Source organism: Anas platyrhynchos, chromosome 1 (assembly GCF_047663525.1).
Source record: "Anas platyrhynchos isolate ZD024472 breed Pekin duck chromosome 1, IASCAAS_PekinDuck_T2T, whole genome shotgun sequence".
In the NCBI taxonomy this organism is placed as follows: domain Eukaryota; kingdom Metazoa; phylum Chordata; class Aves; order Anseriformes; family Anatidae; genus Anas; species Anas platyrhynchos.
In genome coordinates this window covers 69,268,079-69,293,804 of record NC_092587.1, presented here as the reverse complement: position 1 = coordinate 69,293,804, position 25,726 = coordinate 69,268,079, and the positions used below count along the sequence as shown (strand labels likewise).

At 37.1% G+C, this 25,726-nt stretch overlaps 1 protein-coding gene across 17 annotated transcripts in view; it reads left to right on the top strand.

The window, feature by feature from the left end:
* The window catches only part of CCDC91 (coiled-coil domain containing 91), a 173,153-nt gene that overhangs the window by 28,831 nt on the left and 118,596 nt on the right, over nucleotides 1–25,726 (top strand). For 10 of the 17 annotated variants that reach the window (XM_072040849.1, XM_027456901.3, XM_072040854.1 and 7 more), the window contains 5 exons: nucleotides 2,210–2,252; nucleotides 2,899–2,977; nucleotides 8,606–8,772; nucleotides 13,605–13,781; nucleotides 15,236–15,340. In XM_072040849.1, coding sequence (XP_071896950.1) covers nucleotides 2,223–2,252; nucleotides 2,899–2,977; nucleotides 8,606–8,772; nucleotides 13,605–13,781; nucleotides 15,236–15,340 — 558 coding nt within the window. In that variant the 5' untranslated portion in view covers nucleotides 2,210–2,222. Of the gene's footprint in view, nucleotides 1–2,209; nucleotides 2,253–2,898; nucleotides 2,978–4,073; nucleotides 4,196–8,605; nucleotides 8,773–13,604; nucleotides 13,782–15,235; nucleotides 15,341–25,726 lie in introns of those variants that run through there. The other 7 variants (XM_072040898.1, XM_072040903.1, XM_072040848.1 and 4 more) reach the window with 5 other exon arrangements.

The following is a 25,726-nucleotide window of genomic DNA, read 5'->3' as shown; positions in this document are numbered from 1 at the left end:
ATGCCACTTCTCTGGGGAGCCTGTTCCAGTGCCTGACCATCCTCTCGGTTAAGAACCTTTTCTTAATACCCAACCTGAACCTCCTTGATGTAGATTCATGCCGTTCCCTGAGGTCCTGTCACTGGTCACTAGAGAGAAGAGATCTGTGCCTGCCCTTCTGTTTCCCCTTGTGAGCTGTGGGCTAGCATGAAGTCTCCCCTCAGTCTCCTCTTCTCCAGGCTGAACAAAGTGACTTGCCCTCTAGACCCTTCACCATCTTTGTAGCCCTCCTTTGGGCACCCTCTAATAGTTGTATGTCCGTATATTGTGGTGCCCAAGACTGCACATGGTACTCAAAGTGAGGCCACACCAGTGCAGAGCAGAGTGGGACAATCGCTTCCCTCGATGGGTTAGCAATGCTGTGCTTATTGCACCCTAGGATGTGATTGTCCCTTTTATCTGACAGGGCACACTCACTCATATTCAACTTTCCATTGACCAAAACCCCCAGGTCCCTTTGTGCTGAGCCACTCTACAGTCTCTCATCCCACAGTCTGTACATACATGTATATCCAGGGTTGCCCCATCCCAGGTGCAGAATCCGGCAGTGTTAAACTCCGTATTGTTGGTGACTGCCTAGCTACCCAACAACGTTCTTCCTCACAAACAAACAAAGACCCTTGCAGTCATTAAAACGACAAGTATTTCTTATAACCAGAAATGGATATTGTACCATATTCTATTTTAATTTAACTAGATCTATCTAATCACATTTTAAGTGTTGATTTAATAAATTTACCAATAAGAACTTGAAAATAATTTTGTTAAAATTTGAAAGATGTGTGTTTGAATTAGTGTTTTTATAGTAATGTTTCTCAACGGATATAAACTGTAAGTGTCCACTTTTGATACTAATTTGGAGATGTCCTTCAAACTTTTTGAATTCTTCTATTTGAGCATGTTTTTACAGTGTTAAGTTTCTCCAGATCATAATCTATTTTAACTGAAATAAATTTCATTTGTATATGTTTTGACACTTTACAAAAATTTTATTTGGATTGTCCTTCATTCATATATTACGATTCTTATTAAGAGCTAATACTTATTATAAACTTCCATGAAGAGCCATGTATATCTTGAGTTACTTTCATTAGCTGAATTACTCTGCATTTTTGCAAAAGGAATGGCAATTTAACTATAAATATATCAAAATGCCACAGAATTCAGGACTAAAACTCAAAAAACAAAAAGAAAACAACAACAACAAAAAACACTTTTCTTTGTTAACATGGTACAGAACTACAAAGTACAATGTAGATTTTCATTCCATTAAATTGGATCACATTCATTACTACTGAAGAAAATTCATCATTAGGAATCTGATGGTCAGAAATCCTGCTTGTATTTGGTTTCAGTACCATTTATTGAGGTACTGGGTTCTTGACCACAAAGCTTGCGAGCAATAGACATAACTTTTAAAATAACTCTATTTTTCTATCTTAAAATGATAGGAAAACTTGCTACATTCTTATCTTGAAAAGATCTTCAACAATATTGATAGGCAGTGCTTATCTTTTCCCTTGAAGATTCTCAAATTCCATCTCAAAAATGGAAAGTTTTGTTACTTAGCTTGATCAATAAAAACATTCTTCTTAAGTTCTAGCCCTTGAGAGCCCTTCCATGCTTGAAGTTCTAGCCCTTCGTATTCTGAGAGAAAATATTCTGCTTTAGGTTATCTTTTGTTGAACTTGTGAATTTGAAAGATTTCAGGCAACTTGTTATAACTACTTATCTCCATGACGGAATTAATGAAAGATGGAATCTTCTTTCTAAATGAGAAGGTGGTGATGTTAGGAAGAGTACATAGATGAGCTAGGAAGCAGTTGTATCTAAGTGAAGGTCTTTACTCATCTGTCATTTAATTGAGGTACGATATGTGAGTCGTTTATTTCTTTAGCTTTCTAGTTAAAAAATCAACATAGTATAAAATCAACATGTTTCTCTTATGAAACTGATCAATGCGATATACCCAATTTCCTGTAGTACAGAATGCTGTATTACTTCATGCTGATGGTTTTTAGGATTTGACTGCTATAGCTTATTCTACCTTTAACACCGTAACTTTTGTTTTACAATATCTTTATTGTTATTTTATAAGTAGACAGGGTATATCTGTTTAGTGGTTTTGTTTTTGCTTTTAAATCTTTTTTTTTTTTTAACTATATTCTAGTACCATTTGAAAGATGGATGATGATGATTTTGGAGGATTTGAGGTATGTTATTTTGATGACTTAATTTTGATATTAAACTACTTACACAAACAATTTTGGCAGTGTTCTTTTTAAGAAATGTGTTACAACTGTGCTTCTGTTAATTATAACTTCATGAAAATGTCAAATTGAATTAAATAGTAGCATACTTTCAGTAATATTTTATTCCTGTGTAGAACAGAAATAGGGGATGATAAATACATTAAAAACTTAAATCGTAGATATTATATTCTCTATATAAATCTGTTTAAACTAGATTTCAGTTCTTAAATGTAACTTATATTTGTTCAGTAATAAACATGTCTTTCTATGCATATCAAATATATGGTCTATTGTGCTTCTACATTAGTTTAATTTCTCTGATATTCAATTTTGTAGTTGACAGTTTTTCTCCCTTTCTAACTGAGGCCTTTATTATATGTGCTTTATAGATGGTTTATATTTGACTCAGTTCTCTGTAGTGTTCTGACAAGTAGTAAGATGCATGCTCAGAGTAGTTAAATAAATAGTTTAGAAACTTAAGTTCATGTTCTGCTTTACACTAGGAAAATATGCCTGGAAACTTTGGTAGATAAGTATGTTTAATTTTTTTAAATAAGAGTATATAGCATTTTGTAAGAAAATAATAACACTTCTTCCCTGTTTGTAGGCAGCAGAGAGCTATGAGTGTGGAAATGGTGAAAAGCAGACTACATCTCCTGCTATTTCTTGGGCAGCATTTCCTACAGGTATTGATTTAAAAGAAAAAAAACTAACAACACTAACAAAATTCTTAGTAAGGTATTACTGTCCTGTATTCATTGTAAGTAGTAGTACCCAGAAGGGGATATAAACATGATAAAATTGTGGACAGCAGTGAAAGCCAGGCATAAGAATGTTCCAGAGTAATTATTTTGGGAAGCTGTACTTCTCAAAATTTCACTTTAAGAAATACATGTAAGAAAGATAAGTACAGTTTCTCCAGTTCAAAGGCTTAAGACAATTAGGGAAGAAGAAGAAACAGAACTGCTCAAAGGATGTTCTGAATTTTGAGCATGAAAAGTCTATTGGAAGGTTTTTTAATACATAGAGACATAAAATGTTATAAACTAACCTACTTTCCCTTTGTAAAACTTAACTTGGTTTCTCTGAAAGAAAAACCCTGTTTGTACCAATATGGAGGTGAATTATTAGATGATGTTCTAATTAAAAGTTGTTTAGTCTTAATCTGCAATGCAGACTGTATTCTGAAGTGTCTGATACGGTTGAAATTTTTATTCCTTGTTTGTTAACACTAATATGTGAACCAAAGCTTCTTTGAAACTTAAAGTTTTACTGTGTGAAGTTCTGAGGGAAGGGAATATAAATATGTATGAAACTTCTCTTTTTTTTTTTTTTTTTTTTTTTTCTGTAGATCACACTGAAGTCTAAAGGCATTCCAAATTTAGGAAAATGCTATTCCTCTACTTGGAAAACATAGGGAATCTTTCTTTTGCAAAGAAACAATATAATACTTTGTCTAATCTAGTAGATCGAAGTTAAAATATTTTTTTCTGTTCCAACTTGAGACTTCTATGATTTTGTGAAATGTATTCATTTTAAATCTCAAAATTTTCACTAGTGAGATGTCTTCAGGGTGGAAGAAAAGGTAGGAAGTTAACTTGCATTAATATTAGTTTCCACTAACAATTTACACAAAATTTTAAATAAATAAAAACTCCTATAGAGTAAGTCAGATATGTATATTTAAACTATTATCAGTTATTAACTAGATTCATAATGATAGAATTTAATACTGCTTTGCACTTGGTATATACTCATTAGTGGTATGATGGGTTGCTGTAGGTAAATGGGAGTAAAAGATTGCTTGAATCATGCCAACATACTTCTGAGCTTACTCATCATAGAGGCTGGACATATAAGCACTCCTTGGGAAAACAGTGAGAGTACTGGTCTAGCAGGAAAAGGTAAATAAAGACCTTCAGGAAAAAAATAAAATAAAAAATATTCCATCATAAATATCATAATTGTATGTTATATAATCATATACATCAATGCTATGCAATATATAAATATGTTGTATCTTATGTATGATGTAATATTAGAACGATATATCATAAATTCATCGATAATATAATTATGTAATATATAAACTATATATACTGTACTATAATAATTATAATTATAATTGTTATTCTATTATAATTCTCTTATGTAGCATTGTCAATGTATATAGCTGAGTCCCTGGAACAGCAGCAAAATAGTAAATATTTTAATGTTGAAACACTCATAGTTTTGCCTCTCTTCCACAGTTCAGCTACTAGGAAGAAAATCAACTCTGTTCTAATTGAAACCAGGACAGTGTGCTTCCTTCAGTTTACCAGAGTATATAATTTGCTTCTCGTAGCTACATGGGATGATTAGATGAAGCAGTTCCTGACTCGTTTCTTAGTTTCCCTAGCCATAGATACCAGAGATAAGCCAGTCTCTCTTTTTATATTTCAAATCATATTTAGTCATATGAGAAGAATGAAGTTGTAAGACATTTACAATGGAATGTTCACTCACTTAATTCCAGTTACTAAATGTAAATGGAACCTAAGTGCCTATAGTTCTTAGCTAGTTCCTAAAAAAACTCTTGGCATCTTCTGTAGACTATTCTGCAGTTTTCCAATCTGTGTAACTTTACAGGATCAACTGCGGGTGGTTGTAGCTTTTTGTGAAAACCGTTGAGTAAATGGAAGACTTAAACCTTATCATAAGTGCACTTGACTATTTTGTGTTAGAGATATTCATCCTAGAATAAACATTCTACCAGAAACACCTTAAAATTACGTGGCTTTTTATTACCATTTTAAGTTTTGGTTTATGTATTTCTCTTTACCAAATCATTCATGCTAAAACTTCATAGTGAAACAACGGAATAGGGTTTTCCCAGCACACAGTGGGCACCAAGACAGTTTTAAATCGTTTATCTGGAAGTGGTATTGATTTAAAAATAAGCCATTCCAAGTTGGTCAGAAAATTATTGCTTCAGATTGGGTAATTTATCTTTATTCAATATTTGTAATTTGAATAAATATTCATACACAGAAACAGTTCATTCTGTTGCCATTTGTTTCAGTTATACATCAGTGATGACAATGTTTCTTTTGTAACAACAGCAATTAAGAATTGCCTAAGGTTAACTTCATAACAGAGGGAATTATAGAAAGGACTCTGTCACTTGCATTCTGTTTACTGTCAATGACTGTAGGTTAACAACTGGTTATGCAGCCAGTGCTGGTCAGCATAGTTTTGGTTTCTATGACTATGGGACCATTTCTGAGGATTGATGACATCTTGGAAGAGACAGAATCTATCCAAGTAATGCAAAGTGCATCTCAACATACTTCCAACTCTTTTTTGTTTGCTTAAAAAAAAAAAAAAACAAACACACACACACACACACACACACAAAAAAAAAAAACAAAACACTTTTAAACTAGGAAATAGGGAGGGAGAGACCAACTAAGTGAGAAAATGGTGGAGTTTGTAAGCAAAGTTTCTGGCTTGGCAGGAATAGAAACTGTAATCAACAAAACAAGGCTGAAAGAGTATCACCGCAAGTGTAAACACAAATAATAACATGCCTGTGGAACAGCATTATGGGGGAAGATCTCATGTTTCTAGGAAACAAGCACAACTGGTCGCCTCTCTGAAGTGACCTGTACATCAAAACACACTGCATGGGAAACAAATGGGGAATTAGAAGTCTGTGCATTGGGATCATAGAAACATGATGAGGATATGTCACATGACTGAAATGCTGCAGTGGGTACACATATGCCTTTTAAGAAGCAAAGGCCAGGACAAGGAGTTGCCCTTGATGTAAGAGAGAAGCTGGAAGGCACAGAGCTCTGTTTTGAGGGAGGTGATCAGTCAAGTACTGTCAGGATCAGGATTAGTGGACAGGCCTACATAGCTGACATGGCTGCATCTGCCTGCTGTAGATGAGGCCTTCTTCAGCTATCTGGAAGAAGCCTCACATTTGCAGGCCCTGGTCCTCATGGGAGATGTTAAGCACCCCAGGATCTGCTGGAAGGACAACACAGCAGGGCACAAGCAATCCAGGAGACCTTCAGTGTAAGAAGAGTATAATGTTAGGTTTGATATGAGAGTACTTTTTTAAAATTATACTTTAACAGGATCTCTGACAATATTATCTCATACAAGCTATATCGCTATCAACATTCCTTTGCCATTTGTTTTAGAATTAGGTTTTTGACAAGGCCTATGCATACTTTTTCATATTTTTTTAAATATGTTGGGAATGATTTCTCATTTTTTGTATGTTGTGTAGTCATTTGAATACTGAAAGACTTTCTTCTAATGTTCAACTAAATATCTACGACATTTTGTGGCTGTTATAAGGTTTACATAAGAATTTAGGAAATTAATATTTCCCTATGTGCTGTGAGTTCAGATATTGGAATACTATATCTACTTATTTTCTAGAATAGATTCTCTTTGGAAGAATAAAATTTGGAGAGCTTCTTGCAACAAACTTTAAGATAGCATCTTGAAAGATTTCAAGATTTTTCTCTTTGTATTTTGATTTACTGCTGTAAACTGGTATATGTAGAGAAGCAACCTTAAACTTCATTACTGGGATGAAAATAAATTTTTCTTGTGCAGGCAAGGATTACAGGCTTTTACTGATCTCTGCTTCTAATAATAAAGTGCATGACTTCGTCAGTTCTTACATACAAACGTATTGTAGAATATTGTAGAATGTGAAGTCAAAAGTTAATAAATTATCAGTTCAGCTCTGGCAGCCGTTTACATCTTATATAAGCCTTCTTGAGTATATGACATTTGACATATGTTTGGACAATTGAATATGTGCTCCTTTCCTTTATAATCCTGTAGCTTTATCAATGAACAATATATATTTTCTTTCGAAATTCATCAGTACTATAGAACTACTGCATAGCTTACTTGAAGCTAAAGGGTGTGTATAGAATCAGGGCACAATACTGTGGAAGCATAAATTTTTTGTTAATATCAGAGTGGCTGTCTGTCATAGCAGGTGGTGTAGCAATTGATGATGACAGGATCTGTAAAGTGGCTTTGAGTTCATATCCATACTAATGAGCTTCAGGACTTACTGCAGACTAATTGCAGCCTGGTGCTGTGGACTTGAAGGACCATTAGTTACTGGAATGCAGTCTAGCAATTTTATCCTAGGGAAGTCTTTGTTTTGGGGGTTCTCAAACTGTTCCATTATGATAGGAGTAGTATGGTGAGCAGGAAAGATGGAAAGGTCATCTCCAAAAGCACATTTTGAGCTGAGCTAAAATACTAATATAATTCCATGAAGTGTATGTGCAAGTAGAATGAATTAAGAGAGCTTCAATTAGGATCCTGATATTTTTCTGTCTGGTGGTCTGTTTTCTTTCTTCTTTTTGGTAGATAAAGGATGTTCCTGTATCTTTACCTGAATCCCACAGCTGGGGAGGTAAAGGAGATGGGATACGGCATATCTGGTTTCAAGGCATAGATTGTCATTTTGAATGCCATTAGTTGAATGTATATGCTTGTTTGTTTTGTGTGTGTATACTTCATTAAACAATGATATTTAGGGGCCTTGTTCAGCAATAGTGGGATCTGCAGTTCAGCTGATGTATTAATGATAACATGAGTGGCTTCTTCTAAAGCAACTGAATATATGTTTTGTTTGCACAGAAGTAATTATCTATAGCAGAAAGGTCTCTTGTCAGAAATTTCAGGTTTGCATTATAAACATGTTGTCATTACATGATTTCAAAGAAAACGTCAGACTTAACATTTATTATGCTTTATAAAATATTTAACAGACATGGCTGCTCAGGCTGAAATAAATATTTAGTGTGAAGAACTGGACAAATGCAGTGTTGTCATTTCATCTCTGTATAGCCTGATGAGTCACTAGCTCTATTAGGAAGTTTTGTTAAGTAACATTTTAGCCTTATTTAGATTCTTAATGTAAACATTTTTTCCTCTTCTATAAAGGCATACCTAAAGGCTATATAAAAGATTGTGGGATTTTGTTATTACATTCAAAATTTGTGCAAAGCTTTCTCTTCCCCTTTTTCTTAGTTTGTATCTGAGTCTGTCATAAAAATGCTCCAGTTTCTGTAGTGATGGGTTGATAATGACCCTCTGTACAGTTTCTTTAATGGCATAACTGGAAATTGCTATGAAAGAACTTACACTCCAGTATTAATTATATTTAAACTTTATTTTACTTGTTGCTACTGTGATGTGTTTTTCTAGGTTTAAATTTCAGAAACAGAGTTAATTTTTGAATGCATCTTCATGTTTGTTTTTTGTTTTGTTTTTATTTCTTGCATTAGTATCTGAAGTCCATGTATCTCAGAATATTTCTCCTGATGTTCTTCTGGAGCACTCTGTGCCTTCATCCTGCCTGGTTCCTCCTGACTCATTCACTTTATCAAATGATAATGTGGCAAAGGCTATTCAAACAGCCAATGTTATAAACCCAGCTGTACTTAAAGAACAGGTAAAGCAGCAATTTTTGTTTCAATATGGAAACTTTATGTATTAAATATCTTGGCATTGTATCTTTTATGTGCAAATTTAGATTAATTATGTTTTAAGAACAAAAGCTGTCCTTTAGATGATTTCTGTTAGTTAAACTCTGAAGTAAAATAATTTTTGATTCTTTAGGAGTGTGGAGTGTAAGCAAATGGTGTTTAAATCCTCTGACTGGGAGACACTGTACTAGTTTGGTGTGGACTGCAAGAGAGATGTGTGTTTAAGAGCTATTACAGTGTTAAAGACATGCTGATGATGCCAGGGATGAATGTAGGAAACAGTAGAAGAAAGGTTATTGTATTGCTGCTAAACCTGTAGAGATTACAGCTATAAAGATATGTCATAATTTTATGTTTTTTATGTTTTTTAAGTGGTTTTAGTATTAGAGAATTAACACTTTTTTTTTTTCCTTAATTGGAATTGTTTTTATTTTTATTCTTTTATATTCAGAGAATCAGAATACTGGGATGTTTTCTATTAGATCAGGTTGTCCAAAGCCCCACCCATCCGGGCCTTGAACCCTTTCAGGAGTGGGGCATTGATAGCTTCTCTGGACAACCTGTTCCGGTTCCTCACTACATTCATAACAAAGAATTTCTTCTGAATATCTAATCTAAATCTACCCTCTTTTAGTCTAAAACAATTACCCCTTGTTCTATTGCTACACTCACTGATAAAGAGCATCTCCTCATCTTTCTTCTAGGCCCTCTTTAGGTACTGGAAGGCTGCTATAAGGCCTCTTGGGAGCCTTCTCTTCTCCAAATTGAACAACTCCTGCTCTCTTAGTCTGTCTTCATTAGCAGAGGTGCTCCAAACCTCTAATCATCTTTGTGGCCCTCCTCTGGACTTGCTTTAATATGTCCATGTTGTTCTTATCTTGGGGGACCCAGAGCTGAATGCAGTACTCCAGGTGGGGTCTCACAAGAGCATAGTAGAGAAGGACAATCACCTCCCTTGACTTGCTGGGCATGGTTCTTCTTTTCATGCAGCCTAGGATGTGGTTGGCTTTCTGGGCTGCAAGCGCACATTGCTGGCTGAGGTTCTGTTTTTTGTTCACTGATACCCCTCTCTTCAGGGCTGCTCTCGATTTATTCTCCATCCAGTCTGTATTTTGGGACTGCCCTGACCCAGGTGCAGGACCTTGCACTTGGCCTTCTTTAACTTCATGAGGTTTGCACCTCTCAAGCCTGCCAAGGTTGCCATGGATGGCATCCCTTCCCTACAGTGTGTTAACTGCACTGCTCAGCCTGGTGTCATGTGCAAAATTTCTGAGGGTGCACTTAATGCCACTGTCCATGTCACTGATAAAGACATTAAATAATCACAGTTACAATACAGACCACTGAGGATCACCACTCATCACTGGTCTCCACCTGGATGTTGAGCTATTGACGTAACTCTTTGAATGTGACCAGCCAGCCAATTTCTTATTCACTGAGTTGTCCATCTGTCAAATCCATGTCCCTCTGATTTAGAAGCAAGAATGTTGTGCAGGACTGTATCAGATGCTTTGCACAGGTCCAGGTAGATGATGTCAGTTGCTCTTCCCTTTTTGACCTGTGCTTCTACCCATTGTAGAAGGCCACCAGATTTGTCAGGCATAATTTGCCGTTAGCGAAGCTATGTTGGCTGTCACTAATCACTTCTTTGTTTTCCATGTGCCTTAGCATAATTTCCAGGAGAATCTACCACCATGGTTTTGAGACATATTTTATATCGTTATTTTTTTCAGTTCTGTTTTTTTCCTGCATGAGTTTAAAGATTGTGGCAGATCACAAAACTAAAAAAAAAAAAAAAAAAAAAAAGTCTTAGTTGTCATCTTGATCTCCCCTTGTAGCTGAAATTCTGCTGAGAATTGATACAGCTTTTTTTTTTTTTTTTTTTTCCCCTGGTGCCATACAGGGTAATTTTCTGCCTTAAGCTCTTCATCTACCTCCCTAACAATGTTTTGATCAGCCAGTTACTGTTGCGAGCAGGATGATGAAAATATGCTTTTTTTCAGCCACAACAGATCCTACTTTTTGATATCAGCTAACAGTGAAATATGAACAGTCTGTATCCTTTCTGTTTGAGCTAGGCCAGAATCTTTAGCTTTTACCTCAATTCTCTATTCTCTGTAAAGAGTACTTTAGATATTCCAGAATATTAAGGCCTAGGTGCATTTTTTTAAGCTAAGAAATATCTGATAGGGTAGTCTTACTGAAAATACATAATATGCTTTCCTACTTCTGAATAATCATTCTGAAATTCTGTTTTCAGGATGGTTTTTAGTCATTCTCATATTTTGTTCTGGACAGACCCATGCTTCATAAAAACAATTTGCTGTCTTTTTAATGTAGAAAATAATACAAACTAAAGAATACAACATTATGAAGCATTTTGAAAGAGAGAAGAGAAGTTGATAAGTTTCTTAACGTTATTTTGAAATGGAGGTCAGACACTGCCCTTGTGAATAAGATTTAAGGAGAGTGGTGGGCATAAAACTATAATAAAGTATTTTTTTGCCTATTGGGAGATGTTAAGAGAACTGTATTTTTCTATAGCTGTGTCTTCAGCATCTCTTGAAATCTTATATTAAAGTTCACCTTTGCAAGGTCCAATGTCACCATTTTTGCAAGCGCCAGACTTAAGATTGATGTATTACTCAGAAGTAGGATTAGCACACTAAACTTCTCTCTGTTTCTGATGGAAGGGAAATTGAGAGCACAAACTGCAGTTTTCTGTGTCTGCTTTATCTACTGGATCTCGTGCATCTACGTATAGACAAGATCTCTATTCACAATATCATCTAGGTTGGAAGAGACCTCCAAGATCACTGAGTCCAACCTCTGACCTAACGCTAACCAGTCCTTCACTAAACCATATCACTAAGGTCTACATCTAAACTTCTTTTAAAGACTGCACGGTTGGTGACTCAACCACTTCCCTGGGCAGCCCATTCCAATGCCTAACAACCCTTTCAGTAAAAATGTTCCTCCTAATGTCCAACCTAAACCTCCCCTGGTGCAAGTTTAGCCCATTCCCCCTCATCCTATCCCTGGGAACATTGGAGAATAGACCCATCCCCACCTCACTACAGCCTCCTTTAAGGTACCTATAGAAAATGATAACGTCTCCCCTGAGCCTCCTTTTCTCCAGACTGAACAATCTCAGCTCCCTCAGCTGCTCCTTGTAGGACTTGTTCTCCAGACCCTTCACCAGCTTGGTCACCCTTCTCTGGACTCGCTCGAGCACCTCAATGTCCTTCTTGTAGCGAGGGGCCCAAAACTGAACACAGTACTCGAGGTGAGGCCTCACCAGAACCGAGTACAGGGGGATGATCTAGCCCCTAGCCCTGCTGGCCACACTGCTTTTTATACAAGACAGGCTGCTGTTGGCCTTCTTGGCCCCGTGAGCATACTGCTGGCTCATATTCAGCCAACTATCAACCAATACTCCCAGGTCCTTCTCTGACAGGCAGCTTTCCAACCATTCCTCTCCCAGTCTGTAGTGCTGCTTGGGGTTGTTGTGCCCCAGGTGCAGGACCCGGCACTTGGCCTTGTTGAACTTCATACTGTTGGTCTCAGCCCATCGGTCCAGCCTATCCAGATCCTCCTGCAGAGCCTTCCTACCCTTGAGCAGATCGACACATGCACCTAACTTGGTGCCATCTGCAAACTTACTGAGGGTGCACTCAATGCCCTCATCCAGATCATCAATAAAGATATTAAATAGGACTGACCCTAATACTGAGCCCTGTTATTTTGTTTGTTTTCCTTTGACTCTAGAGATGCTTATTCAGTAACCAAAAAGTCAATTATTTGAAAGTTTGTCTGGAATAAAAGGTGTTAGGGGAATTAATTAAATCATATCCATCAATTCTGTCTTAAAAAAAAAACAAACAACACATACTGAGATGTTTCTTTTACCATCCTACCCCAAATCTCAAGTGCTCTTGGCTTTCAAAAAGCTAGAATAAAAATGGTAGTTTAAGTTAATTTGCCATCTCTTTTCTTTGGAATTTGTTGCTATATAAACAAGTAATGATTATATAATTGTGGGGGTGGGAGGGTTCAACTCAAATTTCTGTTAATTATAATACAAAATATTTTAAATTTCACCTAATTTATTTTTGTGCTTTGCTGAAAATACAGTCTTGTTTATGTTCCATCTGTTTTCAGTTGTATATTCAAGAAACCTTTGTTTCAATTCCTGCACTTGTACAATTTACTAAAATAGTATTAACTGTTCTAGGCATGTCCTGATTACTCTTATTCTCTTAGTCAAGCCTCAGTATATTAATTTTAGAAAAATGAAAATAAAAATCTGTTTTGTAATTGGAATCCTTTTTAATCACTTACCTTACCACGGCTGCTGTTTGTAGTCTGCATTGGGCAAAAACGTAAGTTTGACTAATCCAAGAAGAGTTTATTTCGCTGTAAGTCTGAGTCTTTGAGACCAGTGATTTGTTTCATTTTTGTCCCTTTCTCACCTCTCTTTAGTATTTTGACTTCATTCAGAACTGAGATATCTGATATCCTCCTTCTTAAAGCCTTCTCCAAAGTGTTTCTTGAAAAGCTCTGAGGAAATTGGAAAGATTGATCTGAATGCTAGTAGAATTACTAGCTACTGTTCTGTTGTTGGACCTTTCTTCTTGGCCAGCACATAGAACACGTGTGTGCATGGATAACTTCAGAGAATTGTGGTTACAAATAAATAACCTTGGTGTTTATAGTTTTTAAATCTATAATTTCATTTGGAAATAAAAATTTGACTTGAATGTTAAATTCCCTTTTCCCTTTTATGTTTTACCTTTAGAATCAAGTAGATATTCAAGTTGCCTCTTTGAATTTAAGTGAAGTCACGTCGGCCATTGGTACGGATGGTAATGAGACAAAGAGGCAAAATGAATTGAAGAGCTCTCTTCAACAAACTGTAGCAAACCTAGAAACCAAGCTTTGCACTGCTGAAGAAGAAAAAATAAAAACAAAAAAGGTATGACTGTTTTTTTATATAAATATTTGACATTTATATGGAATTTAAGTATAGTTTGAGCTGTCAGATTTATAATTTGTTTTGGGAGAAAATAGGCAAATTTAAAATAAATTATCCAAATTCAGCAAAAATACTTTTTCTTCATGTCAAATCTTTTGCAATAAATCTTAAATTTTAGGAAAAAAGTTATTTGTCCCCCTCCCCCCCCCCCCTTTTTTTTTTTTAAGATATAGAGAAAGACAAGATGTCTCAGCATAAAGCTATGTAGTTAGTATTTATAATGGCTCGTTCATGTTTTGGGAGTGAGCATGCGGTCACTGAAGTTGAAAGTGCCTTTGGCTATCTATATGAACATAATATGTAATACTTCCTCCCCTCCCTCCAGGAGTGCTGGTAACTAAACTCTTCGTGGTGCTTCCACACCAAATATGGTAGAGTACCAAGTAGGACTATGCGTGTAGTTATGCGTCTAAGCTGGTCAGAGGTCAATGAGACACTGGAGAGTAAGAAGGTTTAATTTCTTGTATTCTTAATACTGTGTTCATTGATAGCTATCAAGATGTGCTATGGAAGAAGGAAATGGATTGTTGGAAATGAAAATAAGTATGGGGATGAGCCAAGAATAGGAAGGCCTGGAGTGGGTTGATGTTTCTAGGAGTTAAGCATGGAAGAAGGTTGGTAAGGTATAAGTCTATAAGCATAGACTTTAAGAGTAGATACTGAGAGCTGGGCTGTAAATGAAAAAGAGTTGTGAAATGTGTTTCTATTCCTACAGTTGAATCAGACTTTGAATCTCAAGAACTGTTCTTATTTCATCCAAAAGCAGGACTGAACTAAACATACCTGCTCCTCTTGTCCTCCTTCTGACCCTTTCTGTTTTGCTTTTTGTTTGAATAGCTGTACAGTGATCTGGCAGGTTTCTTAATTGGCTTCTTGCGGGGCTGCAAAAATAGTTGCTTTTGAGCAACTGAAAAGGTGCCAGCAGCTTGCCTATAGGAATTGGTTTGGTAGGAGCAACATCTGCATGTAAAACTCTAGCCCTTTCTACAGCAAATAATTTTGAAGTTTAGTCAGTAGGGTCATTCTCCTTCCTCTCCCTTGGCTCTTGCAGGGGGGATACAAGAACAAGATGTTAAAATTCTAGTAATTCTGGAACTGTAGGTAGAGATCATTAGGGCTGTATGGAACAGAATTACTGCCTTTGGAGAGAAAACGTTTTCTAAAAGTATGTTTAATAGGTGTTTCAAATGTATAAAACCAGAAGCCATTAAAAATATGAAAATAATGACTTCAAATACCTTATGCTTCTCAAAATTACAGTTTTTGTTATGAAGTTATGATAGGAAATGGTGTATCTTCAGAAATGAAACTAGTTGGAATGATAACCTGAATCTGTATTTTCACAATTCAAAAATGTTTGTAATTTTCCATATTTTATTTTCTAACCTTTGTAGGAATTAGAATATTTACTGGAAGAAAACAGTATTCTAGAAATGAATTTCTTGAAGGATAAAAAAGAAAAGCTACTTAAATATCAAGATCATTACAAGATGATCCAGGTAATTTCATTTTATTTCTTGTAGTATCTTGCTGTGTTCAGGGATGTTTTGTGTGAAGTATGTTCAGCAATTCCTCTGGTAAGTATCTTCAGGCCTGCTCCAGATCTTTTGGATTTGAAGAATTTTAAGGGCCTTCAAATCAGCCTGATTTTGATGTTAGCAGGAATATAGATTTAATATAGATTTATATAGATTTAATATAGATTTAATAGTCTGCATCACTGTCACTCAAATCACATAACTGTAGAATGATCAATTTCATAGAAATTAAAATAAAACCACTGATTTGCCAAATAGATGCATATTTAACACTGTCTTATGTTCTAGAGCTGTTATGGCCCCTTACTTGGAAAATACTAGCTGACTTCAATATTAGTGGTATATTCAATATTCACTTGTGTTACGTAACAGAAAATCTGGAAAATATAATTAGATGCTAGAAAATGGAATTAAAATTGCTTCCATCACAAACATAGAGATCATTGATCACTTTGAGCTGCTCAGGACACTGGTTGGTAGAGTCCCTTGGGAGGCAGTTTTGAAAGGCAGAGGAGTCCAGGAAGGCTGGGCGCTCTTCAAGAAGGAAATCTTAATGGCACAGGAGCCCACGTGCACGTCCCCACGTGCCCAAAGACGAGCTGGCATGGAAGAAGACCGGCCTGGCTCAACAGAGAGTTGCAGCTTGAGCTTAGGAGAAAAAAGAGGGTTTATAATCTTTGGGAAAAAAGGGTGGGCAACTGAGGAGAACTTTACGGATGTTGCGAGGCTGTGCAGGGACAAAATTAGAAAGGCCAAAGCTCATCTGGAGCTCAATCTGGCTACTGCCATTAAAGAAAACAAAAAATCTTTTTGCAAATACATCAACGCAAAACGGAGGGCTAAGGAAAATCTCCATCCTTTACTGGATGCAGGGGGAAACCTTGTTACAAAAGATGAGGAAAATGCGGAGGTGCTTAATGCCTTCTTTGCCTCAGTCTTTAGCGGCAAGGGTAGTTGTTCTCTGGATACTGAGTACCCTGAACTGGCAGAAGGGGATGGGGAGCAGGATGAATCACTATCCACGAAGAAATGGTTGGCGACCTGCTACGGTACTTGGATGTGTGCAAGTCGATGGGGCCGGATGGGATCCACCCGAGGGTACTGAGAGAACTGGCGGAGGAGCTGGCCACACCGCTTTCCATCATTTATCAGCAGTCCTGGCTATCGGGGGAGGCCCCAGTCGACTGGCGGCTAGCAAACGTGACGCCCATCTACAAGAAGGGCCAGAGGGCAGACCCGGGGAACTATAGGCCTGTCAGTTTGACCTCAGTGCCAGGGAAGCTCATGGAGGAGATTATCTTGAGTGTCATCAAGTGGCACTTGCAGGGCAACCAAGTGATCAGGCCCAGTCAGCATGGGTTTATGAAAGGCAGGTCCTGCGTGACAAACCTGATCTCCTTCTATGACAAAGTGATGCACTGGGTGGATGAGGGAAAGGCTGTGGATGTGGTCTACTTGACTTCAGCAAGACTTTTGACACTGTTTCCCACAGCATTCTCCTCAAGAAACTGGCTGCTCCTGGCTTGGACTGGCATACGCTTCATTGGGTTAGAAACTGGCTGGATAGCCGGGCCCAAAGAGTTGTGGTAAATGGAGTCAAATTCAGTTAGAGGCCGGTCACTAGTGGCGTCCCCCAAGCCTTGGTACTGGGGCCAGTCCTCTTTAATATCTCCATCAATGATCTGGATGAGGGCATTGAGTGCACCCTCAGTAAGTTTGCAGATGACACCAAGCTAGGTGCGTGTGTGATCTGCTCGAGGGTAGGAAGGCTCTGCAGGAGGATCTGGATAGGCTGGACTGATGGGCTGAGACCAACTGTATGAAGTTCAACAAGGCCAAGTGCCGGGTCCTGCACCTGGGGCACAATAACCCCAAGCAGCACTACAGACTGGGAGAGGAATGGTTGGAAAGCTGCCTGTCAGAGAAGGACCTGGGAGTATTGGTTGATAGTTGGCTGAATATGAGCCAGCAGTGTGCTCACGGGGCCAAGAAGGCCAACAGCAGCCTGTCTTGTATAAGAAGCAGTGTGGCCAGCAGGGCTAGGGAGGTGATTGTCCCCCTGTACTCGGTTCTGGTGAGGCCTCACCTCGAGTACTGTGTTCAGTTTTGGGCCCCTTGCTACAAGAAGGACATCGAGGCGCTCGAGCGAGTCCAGAGAAGGGCGACAAAGCTGGTGAGGGGTCTGGAGAACAAGTCCTACAAGGAGTGGCTGAGGGAGCTGGGCTTGTTCAGCCTGGAGAAAAGGAGGCTCAGGGGAGATGTTATCATTTTCTATAGGTACCTTAAAGGAGGCTGTAGCGAGGTGGGGGTTGGTCTGTTCTCCCACGTGCCTGGTGATAGGACGAGGGGGAATGGGCTAAAGTTGTGCCAGAGGAGTTTTAGGCTGGATCTTAGGAAGAACTTCTTTACTGAGAGGGTTGTTAGGCATTGGAACGGGCTGCCCAGGGAAGTGGTGGAGTCACTATCCCTGGAGGTCTTTAAAAGACGTTTAGATGTAGAGCTTAGTGATATGGTTTAGTGGAGGACTTGTTAGTGTTAGGTCAGAGGTTGGACTCGATGATCTTGAGGTCTCTTCCAACCTAGAAATTCTGTGATTCTGTGATCATTTAATACATGCTTGAAGTGTCACACATACTTTTTTTTTTTAGTTTTACTTCCTAGAATTTATGGTAACCTATTTTTTGTGTATGTGCGTGTAACATCCTACTCAAATATTTGCTAGCTATGTTATAAAACATGTTGCCTAAAAACCTTCAGATTTATGGATTATCGGATTGGCTAAAGGAAATCATAAACTCTTGACATTTTAATTAGTGGATCTTATTTTTTTAATATTTTATTTTTTTAATTGCTTTTTAAAAATACTTTAATGATGGTATTCTTCATGCAGAAATATTTAAGTAGTGGAAATGTGTCCTGGTTTCAGTTAGCACAGAATTAATTTTCTTCCTAGTAGCTGGTGGAATGCTGTGTTTTGGCTTAGGATGAGAAGAGTGCTGATAACACCCCGATGCTTTAATTGTTGCAGAGCAGTGCTTATACTAAGCCAAGGACATCTCAGCCTTTTGCTCTGTCCTGCCAACGGGCAGGCTGGGGGTGCAGTAAGAGCTGGGAGGGGACAGACCCCGGACAGGTGACCCAAACTAGCCAAAGGGGTATTCCATACCATCTGACGTCATGCTAAACAATATATAGGGGTGGCTAGCCGGGGGAAGGGGGCCGGACTGCTCGGGGTTAGGCTGGGCATCGGTCAGCGAGTGGTGAGCAATTGCATTGTGCATCACTTGTTTGTACATATTATTATTATTTCCCTATTATCACCATATTATTATTATTGTTATTATTGTTATTATTATTTTGTTATTATTATTTTCCTGTCTTATTAAACTGTCTTTATCTCAACTCACGGGCTTCACTTTCCATTTCTCTCCCCCGTCCCAGAGAGGGAGGGGGGAGGGTGAGCGAACGGCTGCGTGGTGTTTAGCTGCCGGCCGGGTTAAACCACGACAAAATGTTACTTAGAATCATAGAATCATTAAGGTTGGAAGAGACCTCCACGATCATCTGGTCCAACCATCCCCCTACCACAAATATCATCTACTGTCCAGCCTTTCCATAAACACCCCCTTAGGTTTGCAAATGTCTCCCTGTCAGTTATACCTCTTTGTCAGACTCTACAGTTTTCAAGAATGCTAGATGAAAGGGTCATAACCTTTAACTTTGTAGAAAATATCATCCATTTCCTCGTTTTCTGGATATAGTGAAAATCAAATCAGAGAAAAAATGTTGTGCTTCTAAGAGTTAAAATTAATTTCATGAAATGAATATTGTGTGCCTTCTTTTAATACCAGTTACTTTTGCCTTTCTTCCTTGGCTTCTACAGTACCAGGGCCAACACCTGTGGCCACACACTGAGTAAACTTGATAGATACGGAATACAGATGTCCATCTCACTGGAATTTCTTTTTAAAGTAGAAACAGCTGACTATTAGCTCTTACTTGAAAAGCTTTAAAGCAGACTTTTGACTCTGGCATAGTTTTGGAAACTTTGAGGATAAGACTTTTAACTGAAATAATTCTGATGTCCTGTACTATAAATGTGCATTGATTTCATTCCTTTTACATGAAGTTTTTGTTCAAATGTTTGGCTGTGACAATTGTCTTATAAGATGGGTCTATTATGTACTGTAAGTGAACATGCATTATTTCATGGTGCTTTATATTCAATGATTGACTGTTAATCACAAGTGTCAGAAGTCAGTTAATTAGTAAATCTATTCTCAAAAGCTGGTTTGGAGGTAACATAGCCAAAAAGTCAGTAAGATCTTTAAACCAGGTAATATTTAGATTAAACCTTCCTCTTTTATGAGTTAATTGTATTAAGTTCTGAGAAGATTTTATTAATCTCACTTTGTCAACTAAGCCAGTTATTCTTTTCTTATTTTATAAGCTTGATGGATTCTGAGGTCTGGCCTGGAATGACTTGGATTGATAAGAGATATTTCACATTGTTAATCCAAGTTTAAGTATTCCCTACTGATACAGATACTGCATTTTTATTTTGTCACAAAATTGTCTAAATAAAATACGCTTTTAGGCTTTTTTATGAATTTTATTAATATAAACATTTTGAAAGATGAGATAAAGAGCATAAAGCATATACATATGTTTTCTCTGAGTTGCTAATTATAATGAAGTGAATTGTGCTTTGTGATAGTCACAAAATTCTTCATAAATCTGGAAAAAAACTTACAGTCACTCTGGTAATGCTGAAAATGCAAGAATTGAAGGGGAGTGATAATTGCTGCTCCTAATCATGGGGACCAACATTCAGAGAGAGTCCTTGGTATAGTGCTAGTGCTTAACCAGTTGATGATGATAATGGAGTGTTTTCACATTTTTGTGTGTGAAACACAAGTAAAAAGTTCTGTTTCGTCTAAATAAAGTCAACATTAAAAAAAATAAAGATTGAACAGTGCACGTAATATTTTTCCATTTTAATGTTGTTTCCGTATGCTACTACAACAACCAGAGACAGTAAAGGGGTGGTTGAGGGTTCATAAATAGAATAAACAAATTGGTATTAACTAATATTATAGACTCATTTTGATATTTAATGTAATGGTCTCTTTGAGATATTGAACTCATGCAAGCTGGTAAAATTAGAATTATGATTCCCACACTCCTAATAATTTCTTACTTATATAGGCAGGAACAAAACAGGAACAAATGTATGTCTGACTTTTTTTCCTTTTTGATCACATGGTCATAAGTATATTTTTTTTATCATCTCTGCTCCTCACTAAATAGGAGGTGCTGCATATTTTCAAGTCATTCAGTGATAGGAGGCAATACATTTTTTGACCATAATGCCGAATTAAGCCACTCTAATTCTGCAAATCTAAAATTTTATGGCAGACTCATTTTAGTATGTTGCAGAAATGAATAAATGCTACATTCTAAAACTACAAAAGAAATTTATAATATAGCGGGGGAAAAATGTTAAAGTAGATGCTTGTGTTAGTAGGTGACATTCTCTAATTTGCAGATCAGAAAGGGAACATTCAGTTTGGGAAGAGAAAACAGGGCCTGGGTTCTAGTGTTCTAAGTGGGACCTTGATTCTTTCTATAGATTGTATAGCTGATAAGACTTACCATGTTTGGTCTATCTGCAGACAACAGTTGTGGATGATTCACTGAGAACTGGATCATATTTTTCCCCTGCTATTTCTTTGATTTACCACACAGTTTTATTTGAAGTAATACTACATTGCTGTTGGAAAATTCTAGTTGTGGTTATACACATTTTTTCCCATCATCAACCCTTTCTGGAAGTTAAGCAGGCTTTTTTTTTTTTTTTTTTTCTCACAGCACAATGTAGTTGATGTGGTGTGATTTTCTTTTTGAAACAGACACTTTCTTTTGGCTACTGACATCTATTCTTCTAACTTAACAAATGCGTAGTTCTTCTGAAAGTACCGAAGATGTTTTTGCATGGAATCCTTTGTTTCTTTTCTCCCTTTTTGTTTAGGGAACACATTTGAAATTTTTAATTTTAAAAAAGTGTATTTTTTATTTTATTTAATAATATTCTTATTGTTGCGATCTTATTGGTTATGATTTAAAAATGAATTAGTTTAGTACTATGATTTTGTTTTGACTTGATGCTCTTGTGTCTAAAGTAGGTCAGATGGATTCTCTAAATGATGTTTTAGAAAGGTAAGAGAGGAAGATTATACTGAAGAAACTATACATCAGTACATAATGATCCAAATGTCGTGAACTAACTCATAGCTAGAATTAAATTGCATGGTAATATAAGTGTAATCATTGCTGTTATTAGATGTTTCATCTATTTATTTCTGTAGCTTTTTATATTTGGGTGGTTCTTTCCATTGAGTTCCCACTAAATGTAATATTTAAATTGTAAAGCTTCAAATTATGAGCAAAAGACTTGAAGTGTAACTAAGTAAAGACAGGAAATGATAAATCTGAGATTTTGGGCTAGTTTCTTCCATCATAATTCTGAAAGATGAGTTTGTTTTTATTCTGATTAATACCGCCTTGTAATTTTGTTTTCCTTATATACTGGGCCTATATAGCATGCTCCCTCATGTAGAATAAAATGCTTAATGGTCTCTCTCATTGTTTTTGGAGATGATGCTTCAAAACCTTAAAATGTTTCATTTATATGTACCTTAGAAATATGGTGTTGATGCTAGATTCGTCATAGATTCATCATGCATTTAGATTAAGTTAAATTTTATAAAAAGTGATTTTGATCTATACAAATCTCAAAACTTGCACCCAATACATGTAAAATTTTGTATTTGTAAGATGTTGAAAAAGGAGTGTTAAGTAATGTGGCTTATTGTGATGCTGCCTGATTTTGTGTGTATGGATACTTCTCCTTTTCCTCTTTCTGTTAGTATTTAAAATGATTTGCCTTACCTTAGCCCCCCATCATAATATTTCACAACATATCTTAAAATCCTTGTGTTTAGATGCAAGCAATATCATAGTAATCTATTAATGAAATAAAGGACTGAATAAGTAAATACTAGCCCTGGTGGTTACATTCTAAACTTTCTATCATAATAATATTAAAACTACAAAGTTATATTACATTAGTTCTATAGAAAGTATCACTTGGAGGAGTGTTTCTGAGAACGAAAGAATAATTTCATTTTCATGATTGATGATGGCAGAATTGTTTTGCAATGATGACAGAAGGTTTTTCAGAGATAAGTTGGGATGCCAGTAGCTGACAAGAGTAAAACAAGACCACAGCTTTCTGTGTGTCTTATAGTCTAAATGTTCATTGGTGTCCTGCAGAGGGGAAGAGGACAGCAGTTAAATGAGATTACAAGGTATTAAGGATTGAGGAGTGGGAAATTAATCATAGAGAACACTTCTCTTCACTGCTCCTAATGTGATCTTGTCCAAGGGATAATTCCTTTTCTAAGGGATCTCATCCTATAGGTGTGATGCATGTGTCTCTGATCTGGCCTCAGAATGGCTCGTGTACATAGGGTACAGGTGACTGACAGGTAACCTTCCTAGTCTGCTCCTTTCTTAAGTCACCTTCTCCTTCCAACCACCGTGCATCATTAGATTTTTTGCCTGTACCTTCTTGTGTGTTCCTACTTCTATTTCTATACTTGCTCCTGACATTGCTAATGGATAAAGTCAGCTGTCCTTCTTTCTTCATGTCTTCCTTTCTCATCCAGTGCTGAAAACTGGGGAGTAGAATTCTGCTTCTGGCATGGGTTCTTCCATCATTTGAGAGAAGAACAAATTGGGCTTTCTAAATTGTTCAGCCAGTTTTCTTGTTGGTGCAGGAGTTCTGTCTGTTTTCAGCCAGCTCGAGAACTATGATATGTGGTCCATCAGCTGTCCAGATTGTGAATAGTCTCAGTGGCTGAAACATGTCACATTAGATTTGAAATTGACATCTTTATTGAGAAATAGTCCTGTTCACATGGACAACAGGAAGGTTTCAAAGTCTGTGTATTTGGGATAAACAAAGATGATCCCAAAGCTTCCTATTCTGGAACACCCCAGAACTGTACTTCTAATGTGCATAAGCAACAAATGTGCATTTACTAAAGTAATTTCATGAAACAATTCTGAAGTAACAGGGTGAAATGTTTATGTTTACTAATACTAGTTGGTCATATGATTAATAAATGTTGTAATCTGTGTTGGAAGATATAACTTTCTTTGGAGGCCAGTATTTCCTGTGTATTAATTCTCTGGTAAATGTAGTGTACCCCCATGCAACTAGACAAGTTTTTTAAGTTCTAATAAAGAGAACAGTTTTTCTGTTTTGGAGGGTAGCTCTTTGGGCGGGGGGGGCTGGAGGGGAAATCAAGTGAGAGAAGATAACATCCAAGAATTTGTCTGTTGCCATTTTAAAGAACCTGAAATGATATACAGCATGAGTCATATTTTTCTTCAAACTGCAGTTCACCTTTCAAATTCATTTTGTGATTATTCATGCTGCAAAGGCTATCTACGTTCCAGAGAACCTGATGAAGCAGTAGCTGACAGATTTGCTTCTGATTGCAATACTACTGTTTTCCTTAACTGAAACATGACAGTGTATAAGAATGCTTGAGGGGGGGGAGGGGGGGTGGCTGTTGGCCTGATAGCCTGTTTTATGCTGAACTTTCAGTTAAATTTTAAATAATTCCACCTTACCTTGAGTTTTGATAGGAAGAATATGATGGAAAAGTACAGGCTCAAATGCATTCTCAGTATGGATTGGCCATAATTAATCATGTTCAGCTGAAATCTGAAGATACGCATTCTTCTGTTACTGGGAAGTTAGTCTGTGAAACAGTTCCTCTTCTTGAGCTGGCTCTGAGGATTTAGGGGTAACTGACATGCCTACACCATGTAAACAGGGAAAAAAACTTACTGTTTTGCTGTCATTCCTGTTTCTGTACTGTTGAAGTAGGTTAAACATAAATGCTTCTGTGCTTGCACACTTGCTGTGTTGAACCACTTTAACAACTCTGATTTCAGTTTGTCCACACATAGACACTAGAAATGTCATTAATTTTAATATAATCTTCCTTGGATTTGAAATGGAAATTGAGTGTCTAATTTACATTACATACTTCACAAATCTCTTAAATTTAAAAATGTTAATGCTGATTTGTATTTCTTAATGGAAGCTGGAAACTTGCAGATAATTCAGAATCTTGGTCAGGAGTAAATAATATCCAGTGTGACTGTTGCTGCTTACGATGGATGTTAGTGGCAAAGCACATATAAAAGCTACTTTAATTAATAAATATCAGTTTAAAAGTTATTAACTCACAGAAAATATTTGATGGTATTTAATGGTTATTTACATTTTTTGCTATCATACTTTATAGGAAGCTCTTTGCTTCCCCTGTATATTAATTATCAATTTGAAAACTACTGTTCTAAAAATAATTGTGATAAAGTAGAAATAATCCATCTAAAAGACTTTATTTCATTCAAATCATTGCATCTGAAGATACCTCTTGAGTCATCTAGTTGAACCTCAGATTGCCTAGCACAGTGTCCAGTTGCGTTTTGAATATCTGTACAGATGACATCTCCACAGTCTCATTGGGCAACATGGTGACCACTCACAGTAGAAAGGTTTTCTTATGTTCAAGCAGAATTTCCTATATTTCAGGTTGTGCCCAGTGCTTATATCTTGTCGCAAGGCACTACTGAGAAGAGTCTGGCTCCTCCTTCTTCAACCCCTCCCATCAGGTATTCATACACTTTGATAAGATCCACCTTGACTTCTTCTCCAGGTTGAATGCTCCCAAGCTCTCTAAGCCTCTCATTGTTTGTAAGATGCTCCAATCGCTTAATCATCTTTGCAGTTCTTTGCTGAGCTCATTCCAGTATGTGCATGTCTTGTACTGGTGTGCCTGGAACTGCACATAGTCCTCCAGATGTGACCTCAGCAGTGTTGAGCTGAGAGGAAGAACCATCTCCCTCAGCCTGCTGACAATGCTCCTAATGCAACAAAGGATACCATTGGTCATTTTTGCTGATGTCCATGTGTTGCTGAATTGTGGTCAGCTTGTCCACCATGGCCCACAAGTTTCTTCTCTGCAAAGCTGTTTTCCAGCCTTTGGTCCTTGGTGTATACTGGTGTAATGCCTAGGTGCAGGACTTAGCGTTTCCTTTTGTTGAACTCCACTGGGTCCTCAAAAGGCTGAATGGCAGAATGATCAGAATGATACTCTTTCTGGTTTTGTGTCATCTACGGACTCGCTGAGGGTGCACTCTACCTAGATCATTAATGAAGAGTTTAGACAGTATTGGTCAGTATACCAGACAGTATTGGACAGT